Source organism: Narcine bancroftii, chromosome 8 (genome assembly GCF_036971445.1).
Source record: "Narcine bancroftii isolate sNarBan1 chromosome 8, sNarBan1.hap1, whole genome shotgun sequence".
Classification (NCBI taxonomy): domain Eukaryota; kingdom Metazoa; phylum Chordata; class Chondrichthyes; order Torpediniformes; family Narcinidae; genus Narcine; species Narcine bancroftii.
This window is the reverse complement of record NC_091476.1, coordinates 108402151-108420767: the sequence shown is the minus strand read 5'-3', so window position 1 is coordinate 108420767 and position 18617 is coordinate 108402151. Positions and strand designations below refer to the sequence as shown.

At 41.4% G+C, this 18617-nt stretch overlaps 1 protein-coding gene across 6 annotated transcripts in view; it reads right to left on the bottom strand.

The window, feature by feature from the left end:
• Positions 1-18617, bottom strand: part of LOC138741154 (transmembrane protease serine 4-like) — a 55035-nt gene that overhangs the window by 9707 nt on the left and 26711 nt on the right. For 5 of the 6 annotated variants that reach the window (XM_069894789.1, XM_069894787.1, XM_069894791.1 and 2 more), the window contains 7 exons: positions 15832-15913; positions 12556-12663; positions 9744-9896; positions 9528-9657; positions 8195-8302; positions 3706-3746; positions 697-856 (listed from right to left, as the gene is read on the bottom strand). In XM_069894789.1, coding sequence (XP_069750890.1) covers positions 697-856; positions 3706-3746; positions 8195-8302; positions 9528-9657; positions 9744-9896; positions 12556-12663; positions 15832-15841 — 710 coding nt within the window. In that variant the 5' untranslated portion in view covers positions 15842-15913. The remainder of the gene's footprint in view (positions 1-696; positions 857-3705; positions 3747-8194; positions 8303-9527; positions 9658-9743; positions 9897-12555; positions 12664-15831; positions 15914-18617) is intronic. The other variant, XM_069894788.1, reaches the window with a different exon arrangement.

Sequence of the window (18617 nt, the reverse complement as noted above, 5' to 3'; positions counted from 1 at the left end):
GGTGCAAGAACTTCAATTGCAGTCTAACATTCATACCCCTCATCTCAATGGCCTTTATTCATTGGCAGTTTGTTCAAGATAAAGACTTCTCACTATTAGCCCAACTCTACCTCTGAAATTGGTGTTCCTCAAGCAGTTCACTCCAAAGAAAGCCTGCCCTGCTTCTCCCTATAAGTAAGCACTCCATCCCTGGTAACAGCCTGGGCTTTCATGTACCCTCTCCAGTTCCATCATATCCTCCATCGACTATACCAACCAGAATTGCACACTGTATTCCATCTGTGGGACCAACCATTTTGTTTAGTTGTACCATAGCTTCCCTAGCTAATTTACATATTCTAGTTAATGAAGGCAAACATCCATTATGCCTCCTTAACCACCTCGTACAAAAAGTCCCTTAACTAGTGTTGTGGTTTGCACTGATAACATGAATGAAACTTTTGTCTAAGCTGAGCTAGAGAATATTAGTGGAATAGTACAGAAATGAGGAACTGTGAGGGAGAACAGTTAAATTTAAATTTAGAGATATAGCATAGCTTCCAGTCACAAGCTTGAGCTTCTCAAAATCACCAATTAACCTACAATCCCTATATGCCAGTAGTTTTGAATGTTGGGAGGGAGCCGAAGCACCCAGGGCAAACCCCTGCAGACATGGGGAGAATGCACAAGAAGTCAGCCCCAGATAGGTGTACTTACTCTGGGAAACAGTGTGCAGCAGTTATCACCCATTTGGAGTTCATTATGCTTCCCCCACATAAATGCTGGTTCTTGTACTGGAGGCTGACTTGCCAGGGCCATTCTTCAATCTGGGCATCATCCCCACCCACAATGCGTTCGATGCCACTGATTTGACATTCTGAAACAATCAGATTTAAGATCAAAATCCACATTAATAGACATGAAAAGCCCTATTATCTGGAATTCAAGCATCCGGTAGCCTCAAGCAGCCAGCAAAACAAAAATCACAGAAAACATTGATTAAAAATAACATGAGTTTAAAATTGGTGTACCTTGCAATCAATTCCCAATCATACAACATGAAACCTCAGTCAACTGGAAAATTCATTTATCCAGCATCTACCAAGCCCAATAGGAGCCAGATGCCATGGGTTTTACTATAATCAGAGAGTGTAGGTATTCATTGCTCAGCTGGTGGGTATAGGGGTGGAAGGGGAAAGTTTCTTTAACTCAATTCAAAGCAATTAATAGATTTAATTTTTTGGTTCATCATATTTTTCATACTCAACCTTACTACTAGTGGACCAACCATAAGCACAAAGGCTACTGCAGGTCAGAATCAAGGATCATCTCTTGACAATTCATCGAAAGGGCTCAAATTAGAAACGTGGATCACTCACTTTGGATTGGCCATCAACACAGCCACACAATATTTATCCCACTTCAATCAGTTCAAAAATCACCCCAAATACCCTATTCCTCCACCCTTACTGGAGATCAACAGGACGCACCACAGGGGAGAAAAAAAAATCACAAGCATCACTTGTTCCAAAGCTCTGTTCACTATCCAGTGAGAATGAACTCTTCTGAGTGGCAACTCAGATGGATAGGGTGGGGAAATGCAATGTTAGGCTCACTTGCCTGCATTGGCAAAGATTGGGACCCCTGATGCAGCTGGCCAAGGTGTTGGTGAAACCATGTTTGTGATATCGTGTGCAGTTTGGTCATCCAGCAATAGGAAGGACATCAATAAATGAGAAGGGGTGCAGAGGATGTTGCCAGAATTCAAAGGTTGGTGTTGTGGGAGATGTTAGTTGGGCTTTGTCTTTACTCCCTAGAGCATACCAGACCAAGGGATGACTTTAGGGACTAATAAAATGAATGCACAAGTTAAAAGGGAATCTTTCCGTCTCTTTCTTCTCTGTCTCAAGGTAATGATCATAGAACTCTGGTTAGACTACACTTGCAATATAGAGTTTGGTTCTAGACACCCCACTACAAGGATGGAGATGCTTTCGAAAAGGTGCAGAGATTTACCAGGATGTTGCCTGGATTAGAGAACATCTGTTGACAAAGCCAAGGCTTTGCTCCTTGGAGCAACAAACGATGAGAGCTGACTTAGAGGTATACAAGATTATGAGGGACAGATAGGGTGGACAGCCAGCACCTTTTTCCTGGGTCAATAGCAGAGGATATCAGTTTCAGGTGAATGGAGTAATGTCTGAGGCAAGTTTTTTTTAAAATACAGAGTGATGGGTAGTTGGAATGCATTGACAGAATTGGCAGCAGTGACTTGTAACATTTTAACATTCAAACCTTTAGATTTTAAATTTAGGCATGCAGCACAGTAACAGGCCATTTCAACCTATGCCACAAATCTATGCCACCCAATTTAAATCCCATTAGCCTACACCCCCAGTATGTTTCAGAAGGGAGGAAACCAGAACCCCTGGGGAAAACCCACACTGATATGGGAGAACATAAAATTTCTCAGATAGTGCAGGATTTGAACCCAGTTCCCAACCACAGGCACTGTAAAGGCATTGCGCTAACTGCATTGCCAACTGTGCTGCCCTAACTGAATGGAACATTGATGCAAGAAAAATAGAGGGTTATGAGTGTGAGGCGGGGAAGGATTAGATTGTTGTGGAGTAGATTTTCAAACAGGCCTTTACTATGTCGCAATGCTCCATGCAACTAGAGGGCAGAGGTTTAAGGGAGAGATTTTACAGGGTCCCGAAGGACAATGTTTTCCTCTTGGATGGCAGCCTTTATCGAGAAGGTCGCCAGAGGAAACCGTAGGGGCATTATCAAAGACATTTTGATAGATATGTGGATAGTAAGAGCTTAGATGGACGGACTAAATGCAGGCAAGAAACCAGCCAGAATGGGAAATTGGTTGACATGGAGGAGTTGGGTAGAAGGGTCTGTTCCTTGCTGTACAAGACTGACTAATTTACCATGTCCAAGTTACTCACCATCCTGATGTGGAGAGAATTATCATTCCATCACAGGGACTTCATTCTCTTTCTACTGAAGGTAGAAATTTTATGTGGGCTACACTATCAAAATGGCACCCCACCGCCATCAAGGTCAATTAGGGAAGAGCAATGTGCTTGCATTTCTATGGACATCCCCATCTACGAAAGGATAAACCATCAGTTGGAGATAGTACAGGAGCAAGCTCTTCAGCCCATTATTTCTGCACTAGGCATGTCAAAAATTAAACCAAATCTCTTCTGCCAGGAGATGACCCACAACTCTTCATTTTCATGTGTCCATCCAAAATCTTAAATACTACTCAACATATCTGCTTCAACTATCCCTAACAGCATATTCCAGGCATCTACAGAGGAAAAAAATCTTACCTCCCACCCCCCCTCCTTTAATGGATGTTGCTCAAATGAGCAGAGAATGGTGAGAAAAAGACTGAGTAGTAAAACAGCAGGGATCTTCATGAAGTCACTGCAAAGTTTGTGAATTTAAAATAAATGGATCTGCCCATCATTCCAAAATCCAATCAGCAATTCGAACCATTCAAGAACTCAATGCCAGAACCTGGATTAGATTAATCATTCATTCTTGTCAGACAACTGCCAGCAGGCAAATTAAATAGAACTTAGTCTCTCAGGTAATTTCCTCTGGCCCATCCAATAAAATTTATTGCTTCACTGAATACGAAAATAAAAATGCAGTTTACCATGAAGTCATTTACTTAGTCAAAGTTTAGGTAAATAATTAACTCACGTGCACAGACAAGGGACACAATCAGTCTTGAATTACAAGTCCTGAAGAGTGAACAGAAAAGTTAATGTTATCTTGCTTTCATCTTTTTGATTCAAGGTTGACTCAATGTCAAACCATGAAGATATTGAAACATTGCAGCCGCATAGCTTTAAAACAAGGAGCACTTTACAATAGATCAAAATGGTTCAATATCTTAAGACATTAATGGACAAGGCGATGGGCTTTCACACCAACTTCTCTACCTTGGTGTTTGGAACTGGTGAGAAAAATAACTAGCAGAAAGAGTAAATGTTGGAGGAACTCAGCCAGTCTCACACTATCCACTGAAGGTAAAGAGATATACATACATATCCCCATCTCCTTTCCTTTAGTGTTTTCTTTCTTCCATTTCCCCTTTGTCTCCTTTCAGAGTCAAAATCAATTCTCACCTTTCCTCTTGTATCCAATTAACACTGTCTGTTGGTTGGACTCCTCCCCCTCCCATTCTTCTCCGTTCTCTCCCAGTCTTTATTCAGACACCTGCCTGGTTTTTGCTTAGACCAGGGGTCTCCAAAGTGGGACAGTCCAAGGGGGTCGATTTTAATTTTTGAAAATAGTGCCTATGGCAGGGGTGGCCAATCTCTCCCAAAAGCTGATCTTGGTGGCCGCCATGTATTTGGCTTCAGAGAAGGAGGCATTTGTCCATCGCCACCATGCAAACCCACCACCACCACACCCCCCCCCCCCCCACCCCGCAAGGATTCCATGCCTAGAGATTGGGGATCACTGGCTTAGACCTTGAAGGCCTCAGGCCTGAAATGAATGTAATATATCTTTACCTCCAATTAATGCTGCAAGTCCACCTGAATGTCTCCAGTATTTACTGTGTTTTTATTACAATCACAACATCTGCAGACTTCAGTGTTTCAGGAAAAGTATGTAGTGTTTAAATCATGGGTTTTAACAATAAATTTGAAAAGTACAGATTTAACATGCTGAAAAGAGAAACTCATGTTGGAAATGCATTACTCAAGGGAGAAGCTTTCTAAAGGGAAATTGATCATTATTTCAAGAAAAATTCAGTGTGAATGTAAGATCAACTGGTTTACTCGAAAAAGCTATTGCAGACCCAATGAGTCGTTTTCTCCCAGGGAAAGGTTTATTAATCAGAAATTTTCTTCATCCACAGAAGACATCCAAGAAAAAAAAAAGGAATTTCCAGCATTTCACCATTTTGACTTTAAAAAGTCTTGCAGAACAGAGTCAGATAAAATCTGCTCCCCTCTCCCCAAATCTCTCACATGTGCACACTTCTGGTCACCCAGCTGTAGGAAAGGCATAATTCAAAATGAAAAAGGTACAGAAAGGATTCATGAGAATATTGCCAGGACTGGTGGGCTTAAATTATAAAGAAAGGCTGGATAGGCCTGAGGCTTTTCCTCCACAGTTTTGGAGTCTGAGGGAGGAGGTTTATAAAATTATGAGCGGCATCAACAGTCAGTCTTTTCTCACCTGCAGTGAGCCAAAACCATTAAATAACTGGTAGAAGGATTGGAGAAATCGACATTTTCCCAGTCAGAGGGAATGGGGCAGAACCCTTCACTACATTGAAAAATTAATTAGAGAACCACAACCTGGAGGGCTGTAGATCAAGTACTGGGAGGTGCATTTGGAAGAAATAACTCCTTCAACTAGTACAATGCATTGAATGGCCTCAGTTACATCATGAAACTTGCTATGCTTTCTCACTTTAATGGAAATATGACCCCAGTCCAAAAATGGAACAAGTGGGCAACTTCAAGAACAACAAAACTCCTGCTGGAATGATGTACAAAATTATGCAGAGATTAGACATTGCATTCAGGCTGCAATTTTAATCTGGAAAATAATACATTTTCTGCTACACAAGTGGAAGAAGAATATTTTAAAAACAGACATTTGCATTTTTTATTTTGAAAAATTTGTAAATGATGCAAATAGACCAAATCTACTTCACACTAGTTAATCATGTAATTACAAATCCACAGGCAATGAAATGGAACCAAGTACAGTAAAACCTGCTATCCAGAATTCAAGCAGTCAGCAGAGAAAATAAATAAAAGTACAAAAGTTTTAAAATTGACAGTTCTAGCTGTTAGTTTACCAATGATAACAAGCAATCTCAAGCAATCAGAAAATTGACTTATCTGGCATCTAACAATCGCCACAAGTCCTGCATACCAGGGGGTTTTACTTTACTTGTTTCCACAGGTACAAGCATGAGCACATGTTATTCCATTCCCTGGCTCTTTCCCTGTGCCCCACTGACTCTCCAATTTCTAGCTGACAAGAGCAAGTTTTGGATCACCACCAAATAAAAAAATAATCAACATCCTCTTGCATCTATGCCCTTTGGTTTAAATCTCTGACCTTGAAATCAGAACCTTCCCTGATTCCTTTAAATCTCTGACCTTGAAATTGGAACCTTCCCTGATTCCTTTAAATCTATGACCTTGAAATCGGAACCTTCCCTGATTCCTTTAAATCTCTGACCTTGAAATCGGAACCTTCCCTGATTCCTTTAAATCTGACCTTGAAATCGGAACCTTCCCTGATTCCTTTAAATCTGACCTTGAAATCGGAACCTTCCCTGTTTCCTTTAAATCTCTGACCTTGACATCGGAACCTTCCCTGTTTCCTTTAAATCTCTGACCTTGACATCGGAACCTTCCCTGTTTCCTTTAAATCTCTGACCTTGACATCGGAACCTTCCCTGTTTCCTTTAAATCTCTGACCTTGACATCGGAACCTTCCCTGTTTCCTTTAAATCTCTGACCTTGACATCGGAACCTTCCCTGTTTCCTTTAAATCTCTGACCTTGACATCGGAACCTTCCCTGTTTCCTTTAAATCTCTGACCTTGACATCGGAACCTTCCCTGTTTCCTTTAAATCTCTGACCTTGACATCGGAACCTTCCCTGTTTCCTTTAAATCTCTGACCTTGACATCGGAACCTTCCCTGTTTCCTTTAAATCTCTGACCTTGACATCGGAACCTTCCCTGTTTCCTTTAAATCTCTGACCTTGACATCGGAACCTTCCCTGTTTCCTTTAAATCTCTGACCTTGACATCGGAACCTTCCCTGTTTCCTTTAAATCTCTGACCTTGACATCGGAACCTTCCCTGTTTCCTTTAAATCTCTGACCTTGACATCGGAACCTTCCCTGTTTCCTTTAAATCTCTGACCTTGACATCGGAACCTTCCCTGTTTCCTTTAAATCTCTGACCTTGAAATCGGAACCTTCCCTGATTCCTTTAAATCTCTGACCTTGAAATCGGAACCTTCCCGGATTCCTTTAAATCTCTGACCTTGAAATCGGAACCTTCCCTGTTTCCTTTAAATCTCTGACCTTGAAATCGGAACCTTCCCTGATTCCTTTAAATCTCTGACCTTGAAATCGGAACCTTCCCTGATTCCTTTAAATCTCTGACCTTGAAATCGGAACCTTCCTGGTATACAGCATCTGGACTGGCCATGATCTTATACACACCTGTTCTGTCCTCTCGCTCTTCTGCGCTTCAAGTCAGGGCACAAAAATAGACATGGCCACCATGTTGGCCATCAAGCACCCATTTGCAGTAGCTCCATTTTAATTCTCCACATTGTATACTACCCAGATTCTACCGACTCATGAACGCACTTGGGATAAGTTAGTGGCAAATTAACCTACCAACTGTACTTTTGTGGGATGTGGGAATAAACCCAAGCACCCAGCAGAAACAGAGTCACAGGGAAAACAAGCAAACTCGACAGAGACAGCAATGGAGGTCACGATTGAACCTAGGCCCCTGGATGGGGCCTCTTGCTATCCTAGGTCTCCACCCTAAACATGTCCAAAACCCCTAATCCCTTGCCATTCCAGTAAATTTCTCCCAAGTCCTCTTTAAAAATCCAGTATGATTAAAATCAACCCTAAATCAGTGGAATGCTTAAGCAGCATTGAGTCAACATTACACTGCTATAGTAGTGTTGTGTTACCTGAAAGGACATTTCCCTAACCCTAATTTTTTTCTCAATGCTATCTTCATGACTGAAAGCTACAACATTATGCATTTGCCCTTCAAAAATGTACAGATAGTTTTCCGGCAGATTGTCAATTCCTTGAAGAACCCGTCTAATTTCTGCCATATTCAAGGAAATGAGAATTGATAGTGACCTATACAGGGCTCCCCACCCAGACCTAGCAAAGTGCACCCTCAACTCTACCAAATAGTCCCTCCTGCATTTGAACAACAAATTAGTCATTTCCAGACTTTGTAGAACCACAAGGTACATTGGGTGCAGAGTCACCACAAACACTTGCAAGAAAACACCACATGGAAAGCAAAATTGGAGCCCTAATCCAAAACAAAAGCAAAAGAAAATCAGTCATATTTGTTGCTGAGTTCTACAGTCCCATATCCCACAATGAAATCGATGCAGGTTATTGAGCATCAATTACAAGACGACAGGCCGCCAGATGCTACTTACCCTTCTGTTAACACATTTTCAATGGAATTAGGATTTGTAACTTTGTTGGCATTTATTATCTTGTATGTGGGCCAGGAGTCTATTGACACTGGGGTACTTTTGGGTTCCCTGGGGGGGGGGGGGGAGGAAAAAAAAACAATACTAGTTAAAGAATAGAATCTTTGAAAATGGGGGTGTCGTTCAGCGAAGAATCCCAGATGTGATTTAACAGCTTAACTAGATTCAGCAACAGTACAGCTTTATGCTGAAGACTAGTTGTGGCTGTTTAAATATCAAAGGACAGAGGGCCAATTTCTGTCTCCATTGGTCCAGCCTCTTCCAGTTCAATTGTTTAATTCCCAGCTTCAGAAATGGTTACTAGTGCCTAGCCCACAATATGGTGCCAAGGCTTGTCCCTGGGGATGAAAGAGGGAAACTGCTTGGCAATTTCATTTGTACACAAACTTTGGACTGCAAGGCCAGAAGTGTTATTTGTTTCCCTACAATGTGCTGGACACTACCTGCCTGTGTGTTCAAGCTGCCCACCAGTATTCCCAATGCAGTCCATGGATCACTATTTCACCAATGGCCTGACTTTGTAGTGCTCAACAGGGCCTTATTCTACTCTGACCTTTCAAAACATCTTTGAACCAGTTGTCATTCAGCAACTGATTTTACCTTTTATACCATTTTTTCATTATATTTAAATTGACAATTTAAGATTTAAGTTTAGTTCTGCATTAAATTAAATTGTCATTTAATTCTTTCAGATATGAAGGTGGAAATTAACTCCAATTTCCAAACTTAATCTTTCACACCATTTTAGCAAAAACTGCTTCCCTTCAATACTCCAATAATCATCAACATCTTGGAAACTTTGTTCAAATCACTTACATGGGTTATAACCCTTGTTCTATAGGTTTTTCTTATAATTAAACCCAGAAGGTTTAATGATAAATTGGATCTACACTCTCTTCAAGGCCAAAGCAGTTCCCAGAAGTATTCTATCCAGGCTTTGTGTAGCTGCAGCATCACTTGGTACTCCACTTCTCTCGGAGAAACCACTTGTGTTCTTTGACCATCATTTAGCATCTGTCAATTGTATTTTTATGATCTCATACACAAACCCCAAGTCTCGTTGCACCTCCATTATCTTTCTAAAAGCATGCTACTCTATTGAGAAGGCAGAGGAAATCAGTTCACGAGAATACCTGAAGGGTCTTTGATTAAAAAAATGTTAATACTCTCTTCCCACAGATGCAGCCTGACCCACTAAGTGGGTCAATTTTCATAGCTTAACATCTCATCCAAAAAAGATTGGAATGAAAACTTTATTGTGAAGTTGTCTCAGTACCTTGTGTAGGCTAGCTGGTTGCATGCTACTTGTGCAAGATTAGATTGCCAATTATCATAACACACACTTTTCCATTTTTGGGTTTCCGAATCTTTCACTTGCAGAATAGACTTGCTTCCATAAATCCGCACTACAGAGAACAAAAGCACCATACATTAGGTCATTCACCATGGCTGATCACTGACAATAGCATACAGAAGGCCATTGTTTGCCTACCTGGAAATTCTCTTTGGAAGGTGACATTTAACACACAGCCAGCCTCATCTTCACCTTTTGAACAGTCTATGACCCCATTGCATTGCAAATCAAGAGGAATGAGCTTAAACGTGTTGGGACAGAAGAAATAGAATGTGTCTATGGCGTACTTCACTGCAAAGGCAAAAGATTATGGTTAGAAATCAACATAAGCCTAGCTTTATTGTCACATATACCACGATGCAATCATAAAAGTTTGTTTTGCAAGTAGTCAAATTCATCTTCATCTACACTGAAGGGTAGAATTACAGAGTTCAGTTGAGATTCCACCAAGGTAATCTAATTTTACTATTGAGGTTCAATCAAAAGTCAGATAACAGCAGGAAAGAAACTTTCTTGAATTTGGTGGTACATGATCTCCCATTCGTGAATCCTTCCTGATGTGGGGGGGGGTGGGGTGGGTAGAAGATTAAGGGGTGCATCTGGGTTGGAAGTGGTCTTAACTCTAGGTTGTGTGGTGTCACTGGTTAGATGGCTCCAAAATACATGCTGAGGCAATGTTTCCCTAAATACAACTAAAGATCCAATAACAAGCAGTGATTCCTCATTGTGATATCACAGCATCCCATAAAGAGAAAGCACCAGAATCCTAGTCATTACCTGCCATCTTTACTTCAATTATTCTCAGAAGCCCAACTCTATCTCTGGCTCTGAGCAAAAAGAAATGAGGCTGAAAGAACCAGTGTAAGAAGCATATAGGGAAAAAGATAGTCCATGTTTCTAGTTGGGACACTTTATCAAGACTCAAAGGATCTTGACAAAATGTTGACTGACCATTTGTCTCTATGGATGCTGCCTGACCAAGTTCCTCCAGCCTCGTTGCTTGTTCAACTTTACACCATCTGCAGTTGTGCATCACCATCTCTGGCTTTGTTAGACTGGGAAGGTTAACCAAAATTCCTACATTCCAAAACTGGTTTTTCAACTCTCACTGGAACAAGCAGGCTGTGGAGCCAAGTTCAGCTCCAACAAAAATCTATACGTTCACTGACACCATCTCACAACAGGAAATGGTGAGCCAGAATATAGGATGGAGATTGAGAATACGTTTCTGGTCCCAGAACAATCTTGCTCTCACCATCAGCAAGAGCAAGGAATTGCAAACTTTAGAGAAGGAGGTGGACCTGTCTTCATTGATGGGACAGCAGAAGAGAGGGTTAATAACACCAGACTCCTAGCATCCACTTATTGAAGGATGCCTCTTGTCACCAGCAAGAAGCAAATGTGAAAAAGGCAAATCGATGCCTCTACTTTCTAAGGAGATTCTACAAGACATTAAAATTTTAGACCTGTACACTGATTGGTTGCATCATGGCCTAGTTTGGTAGCTCCAGTGCCGAGGAACACAGCAGAGCAGGGCAAACAGCCCTCCCTCAATTGAAGACATCCATGTAAAGTACTGCCTCAAGGGAAAAATCAAAAGACTTCCATCATCCTAATTGTGGTGTCTTCTTCCTGCTTCAGCTTGAAGTCTGGCACTTCTAGGTTCAAGAATATTTTCTTTCTAACAACTGTCAGGCTCTCAAAGCTCCCCACAAATCTCACCATTGCACTACTTCAAGGCAAAAAAACCAACATTTTTATTAACACTGCAATCATTTGAAATTATTCCTTTTCTTGTCTTTTAAATTCTATGTGCTGTGTGTTCCATGTACCTGGGAAGGTGCAGAAAGACTTTCATTGCATCTGTACCCTGCACTTTTGTACATGACAATAAACTTGAATTTTATTTGTTCAAGTGAAGGGAACAGATCAACCAGGCATCAGGAACAAAACTAATTATAACCACTACCCATCACCAGGGGGTTTTTCAAAAATCATCCAGATTGGGGTAAACTTTAACATTTCCAGATTCAAATAAAAAACATTCAATCTTTCATTTAAACCAGCCATATGCAACAGGTGCCCCAAGGCCTCCCAGGGGGCCACAGCACATTTAAATAAAAGCCTTGCTTTCTTTTCACCTCATGTAATACAAATATTTTAGTTTTTTTCCCTGTAGCCAGTAGGAGGGAAATATGGAAGAAACCAAAACTTGACCCTTTCACAGGAAAGGGAGCCCATAAACTTTGAGCAGTCCTGGGGGGCATAGCCAAAAAAGTTTGAGAATGGCTGCTTTAAGCAATCAGATCAGATTCCTGGGGCAAATGCTGAGTGTGAGATGACCAACAATAAAGTAGAGGAGTTCATTCCTGGGATGGGACAGGACATAGCACGGGTAGGAACATTCTTAGGTTAGACCATTCAAACTGCAAGGCAATAACCTTACACAAAGGGCAGGGAAATTACTAAATTCCACCTCCACAAAAGCTTGAGGCAGGGAATAAATTACATCCTCCAAGTAACTAAGTAAATATTTTTAAAGATGAATGTTTATGCTCCAAGGTGAGCGAATGTTGTTCAGCAAGGACCCAATTTAAAACTTCCCAATTTTTCTATTTCAGACTTTAAAGAATTGTTTATTTTTATCATTTTCCAACTCCAATCATCATGGTTTTTTTTTTATATAACCCACTCAGAATCATGCCCCTTTCCAACTTTACATCAACTTGCCATGCCAACCCCTTTTTCAGTCTAGGGAAATGTTGTAGGTTTGCAACCCACTCAATGAGCTGCAGGGAAGGGCGTATCTCACGTCATCAGACTGTGGAGGGTCCGATTTATTCGTGAGGAATGAAAGGAAGCAATGCTGGACAGCAAGCCAGAATTGTCAACAAAAGACAGAGGAGGAACTTTACAGAACTATTTTGTGAAAACAAGGAAATCAGCTTACCAAAATAAGCCCCAATGGCAACAATCGCTACAACAGTGAGTACTGTGAGCACAATTAGGATTATTTTCTTCCGGTTGTTAATTGCACACTTAAATGGATTCCTGACTTCTAGAGAAATGAAAACTTGTTAGTGCAAGTGCATAGAATTCAATTTGATTCCCCATTCACCCCCAAACCTACAAACACATTGAATTGGGGTTGAAGCCAGCTCTGGATTAATTTCATGTGGGCTCTTCTCAAAACTTAAATTTAACATCCAACTTGTGTCATGCAAGGCCTGAGGCTTGGTGAGAAATAGCCCAAAAGAAATTGAGCCACATTTGTCTTTCCACCCCCACTGTTCCCAAAGACAAGTGGCAAGGCTGGGAGGACAAGGGAGAATGCATGTCCTGAGCTTTCCCCCAGAAACAGGCCCACAAGTACCCAAACATCCAACGTTCAGATGTCTATCTAGCATCTCATGTCATTCTCTCATCTCAGTAAGTTCTATAGCCGTTGGATGTAGTTAATGTTGCATTGTTGAAAACAGATGCCAGTTTTGTTTAAATGTATACAAAAGGCAATACAAATAACGTTCAGATTATCTGTTTCAGTAGAAACATTTTTTTTTAAATGTCCTTCTAAGGGGAAAGCTCTTCAGTTTAATATCACTGAAATAATAATCTGATTTTGTATTTTAGTCTAAAGAGATTTTTTATCAGAGGAGAAAGAGCTTACCAAAGGTTGTGGACTTTGGCAGGTTTTTGTTTAAATAAACATTTTATGACCCAGGCAGCTTTCTTGTTCTTGGAACAATTATAGAGAAAGGAAAACACTTTGGGAATATCAGATCTGGGAATGAACCAAATTGCTGGAAGTAGAATATCCACAAAGCCGCATTTTACCATATCAAGCAAGTCACAGATGCGGTCTATTAAAAGTGTGAATTTATTATCAATTTCTACTTATCAGCTCTCCGAATATTCTCTTCCCCATGTCTAACCACATACAGACTTCAGTCCACAGATTTAGTCCAGCAGTTTGTTTCGATAGTATATTGCTCAGAGCCATATATTGATTTACAAATCACTAAAAGGTTAAAGGTTTACAGTATCTTGAAACACAGGAGGCTTAAAGATCATGAGAAAGTAAGTCCAGAGGAATGAATTGGAAAAAGGGTGTTAAATGTACAAAATCCTGCAACAACATGCATGTGCACCATTACAAAAAAGAGCAATAGAAGGCAGTGCCGAGATGACAAAGCTTTAGAGGTCATAAATATAGAGAAAGAATGGCCCCCTTAGGCAAGATTATGATGGGAGTAGTGGTCTTAACGAATAATGTATTCCATAGGGAATTTAGGAAAAACTCCTGTCTCAGAGTGGCAATTAAGTGCTGACTGGCAGTGCAGTCATGAGAAGGGACTTGGATTCTATACCATTGCTGGGAAATCAGGTGCTAGGATTGGCCACCTATCCACCTAGTACTCAGACGAGAATCCAACATCATGGATCAGGTATCCGAAGATTATCCACAGGCTTAACGTCTACACTGAGCAGCACAACTGCTAGATAGGGATGGTGAGTGAGTGGGGGATTGGAGCCCTGAAGAATTGTTTTCCAGCAATTGGGGTGGCCTCACTCTGGTAGAGAACAGGCAGCCAGCATCTGAAGAGTGGGGGTGGGGGGAAGCCAGAGTGAGGGAGGTGAATTAGAGAGGCCGAGGACACTAAAGAGAAAGAATGGGGAGATTGAGGAAAGCAGTCCAAGGAAAAACATTTATTTAATAGCTTCTCAGGTCCAGAGAATTTTTGGAAAAACCAATATCAACAATTGTATTTGGATTGATTAATTAATTAATGGTGCCACTGTCAGAGCTGCTGTAGCAACAGCACTGCCACGGACCCATGGGGAGCAGAGATACAGCGCTCCTGCACTGTCCAGCCACCCAATTGACTGCTCTCTGCTCTGACTGGCCCATTGAGGGAGCTGACTGGGGTCTATAATTGAAGTATCACAACCGCAGGTCCGCACCCAAGATGGCAGCGCCTGTCAGCAGCAGCCATGAGGGGGCTGCAGACTCCAGGGAAGCAGAGGCCTGGAGCAGGGCACCCCACCATCTGAGGGGGAGAAGCGGCCAGCAGGGTCAGTGACCACAGCGGCTGAGGGACCAGTGCATGCAGCAGGCGACTTGAAGTGAATTACCAGTGAAAGCTATGGGCTGCTGTCGGGAGATACGCACAAGGCTATGGACTGCTGGAGGTGTGCCATATATCAGAACCAGGATGCAAGGAGGTGCTGAGTCCTTGACCATGCCAGAGATTTGGATCTGGAGTTCAGGTTGCCAATTGTTGGGACTGGACTCTGTGGCTGCTGGATCGCTTGAGGTGAATCTATGGACTCGGTGACTCGGGATGGAGGAGGGAAAAAAGATACTTTTTTTGCTTCTCTCTGACTAAGTACTACAAGAGGCACTTAGGCAATTATTGCCGGTGGCAAATCTGTCTGCCTTGCAGCAGGCAAAAAGGAATTTCATGTAAAACACTGTTTTATTACTATGACATTAAGTTGAATCTTGTTTCTCTAGAAGGTGATGGAAATGAGGAAAGGGATTGGGGTTGTGGGGAAGAAGGATCAGTGTGAAGAATGTGGGCATGATTGTGATCTGTGTCCCTGCATTTGTTTGGTTAGAATTTGTGTAAGTGCAGGCATCGAACATGTCTCCCGTCATCGTGAGCTTCGTTGTCATTGGATCAAGATGTCACTGTCAAGCCTGAGGGAGCAACAGCCATCTCAAAAAAAGTACTGTGCTTATGTATCTCTTCAGGACTGGAGTGGAAGGAAGTCATCCTCAATCCTGAGGAACTGCCTGGGAGTGAGAAGATGGATGCATTTAAGAGGTGCCAAAGCCATGGGGTGGTAGGGTGGATAAAGTCAAATGAACGGTCACCATGAGGTGCACGATGAACTGAATTAGTGATGCAAATTCTAGGCAAAACAGAACAAGTCTACTTGTCCACAACTCAACTCTCAGCCTTTACACTGCTCACCACTCCAAACCTTTGTGGCACATGATCCATTAGATGCATATGATGATCAAATATTCCATTCTATTTAGCCCATTCCATTTCTCACCATACGAATACCTGGGTTTGTTTTAAATAAAAGACTTCATCAAGTTTTACCTCTTTTCTATAGTAAAGAAAGTAACCATGGCTGAAGAAATTCAGATAAAGTGGAATTTTGTCCACAATCCCAATATGCAAGCACTAACAAGCATCGTAGTAATTTGTCCAACCTGGGTTCATTGGAATGGTTACACCTAATGGATGGGGATCCACAAATGCATTTGTCTCCCCCTTCGTCGCACGTTCCCGTACCTGGAAAAAAAATTGAGGTGTGATGATCAGATATCTTCCCTTGTGAGGAACTGAGACAGGCAGGCACTAAAATTCAACTCAACGTGGAGTCAATTTTGCACTTAAGGGTTCAGTGTGAATCAACTGTGCAAAAACCTACCTTCAGGTTTTGATCCCTGTTTGGAAGCACAAATCAACTTCAGCTAGGAAATTCTGTGACTAGCTTGTATTAGGTTGGTATGTTTGAACTGTGGTTTTTTCCCTCTAATCCAGGAGCTGTATGGGGATGGGGAAAGCCGAATGGAGGTAGGAAGATTTAATAGAATCGGAGGGGCAAGATTTTCCACCGAGGGGAGTGGGAAAATGAATAGAGCTACTGGAGGTGGTAGGAGAGGCAGCTGCAATTACAGTTATTAGACATTCAGACAGGAAAAGTTTAGCAGGATATGGGCAGATAGAATTTGTGTAGATGGTCATACTAGTCAGCATTGATGAGTTGGGCTGAAGGGCTTATTTCCATGTTTTATAACTATGGATATGAAATGCATAGCATTTGTGACTTTTAGGCATCACCACAAGAGAAAATGGAATTCAAATAGGACTAGACAAGATTCAAATGAATGCAAAGAACTATTTTTACCAGCTCAACTTGTTCGGCCAAATGGTCCATTTCAACACTGCAAATACCACGCAATCCTCAAGTCCTACTTGGTCACCAGAAAAGTAAGATACTCATCATGAGAAACTCAGCATTGAAACTTAAATAACTTTCACAATGGGTTTTACTCCAAGTAAAAACGTTGATTCCTTCCAAAAGAACTTCATCCAAAACCTCCTGGACATCAGTTACCCACACTCAATTCACCAAAGACTCTCGTAAACTTCTACAGATGTACTATGGAGATTATTCTGGTTGGTTGCATCACTGCCTGATATGGAGGTGCCAACTCTCAGGACAATAAACTCCAGAAGGTTGTTAATCCAGCCTGCGACATCACAGGCACCAGACTTCACTCCATCGAGGACATCTACACGAGGTAGTGTCTTAAAAAGCAGCCTCTATCCTCAAAGACCCCCACCACCCAGGCCATGCCTTTTTTACTCTGCTACCATTGGGGAAAAGGTAAAGGACCCTAAAACAGCCACTCAGCAGCATAAAGACAGCTTCTTCCCAACTGCCATCAAATTCCTGAATAATCAATGAACCAAAAACACTGCCTTACTTTTTGTGCTCTATAATTTTTTTTATATAGTAATGTTATAAGATGGTTATAATATGAATGTTTGTACTAGGATTCTGCAAAACACTGAATTTCATTACTTGTTCGTTACAAATTCTGATTCTGTGCATCTCCTTCATGATCAGCATCAGACCTTTCTGAAATTCCACACATTACCATGGATTCAACACATGAAAGATTTGATTAAAGAGATCTTAAAAACTGATCAAGAAACAGAAAATGTGTAGGATTAGGCCATTTGGCCCATCAAACCTACACCACCATTCATTTTGATCATGGCTGATCGTCTACTCAGTACCCAGTACCAGCCTTCTCCCCATACCCCCTGATCCCCTTAGCAACAAGGGCCAAATCTAACTCTCTTAAATGTAGATAAAGAACCTGCTTCAACTACTTCCTGTGCCAAAGAATTCCACAGATTCACCGCTCAAGAACATTTTTCTCATCTCAGTCCAAAGACTTCCGCCTTATCCTTAAACTATGACCCTTGGTTCTGGTTTCCCCAACATCAGGAACAACCTTCCTGCATCTAGCCTGTCCAATCCCTTAAGAAAACCACTGGGTTATTAGAAAAAATGACTGAGACATCAAGCATCCTTCAGACAAAAGGAGTTTGATCTTCCTTGCTCATTGTTACTCTAATTCTTTAACTGGCAAACTTGTTCCCCCCCAAAAAAACTGATCATGCTACTGTCACAGGTTAGCCATTAGTGAACAATAAATGCAGCCTTGGTGACAGCTATAACCAGTCCACCTCTGGCACCCATCTTGAACATAACAGCTCACTTTTTGATTGCAGACCAACTTAGAGCACAAGTGAAAGTGGAAAGAAACACATCCATGATCCCAGTAATGTACAAATATATACCATCATCTCAAGCAGCAAGAAGAAGAAATGAGCGATAAATGACAGGCCTAGCAGAGAACCTACAAAAAGGAAAGTTGGTGCAAACTCTGCTCCAGGAACACCATTCAATAAAAATAATTATTAGATTTGAAAATTTAGTAGATTACAAATTCCTGTTCACCCCTTGAAAACAAGGAAACCCACACACCATTACTGATTACGTGTCAGTAATGTTTCGTCTAGCCATCTCTTGGCAATCAATCTTCCACTCAACTTGCTTTTTAATCTCTTCCTCCCCACCCCCATCTTGGCCTTCATGCACTTGACCCCTTCATCCAAATTATTAGCATACTTTACAAATAGCTGCACTGCTCTGTGACACCCCTCGCCAAGTTCAAAAAGCAACTTAGTTATGGTAGTCACTCCAGTATCTATGTTAATAAACAACTTCCTTTACCATCATACATTGTGCAATCCAAATCCAAATGCACAAAGTCTCCTGATTTTTTTTTTAAAACCTACTTGTTAAATCCCCACAACTTTAAATTGTCATGTACTTTTCCTTCATTGATCCACATTTAAACTGCCTGATTGCACAATTTCCCAAATGTTCTGCTGCATCAAATGTCAGATTACC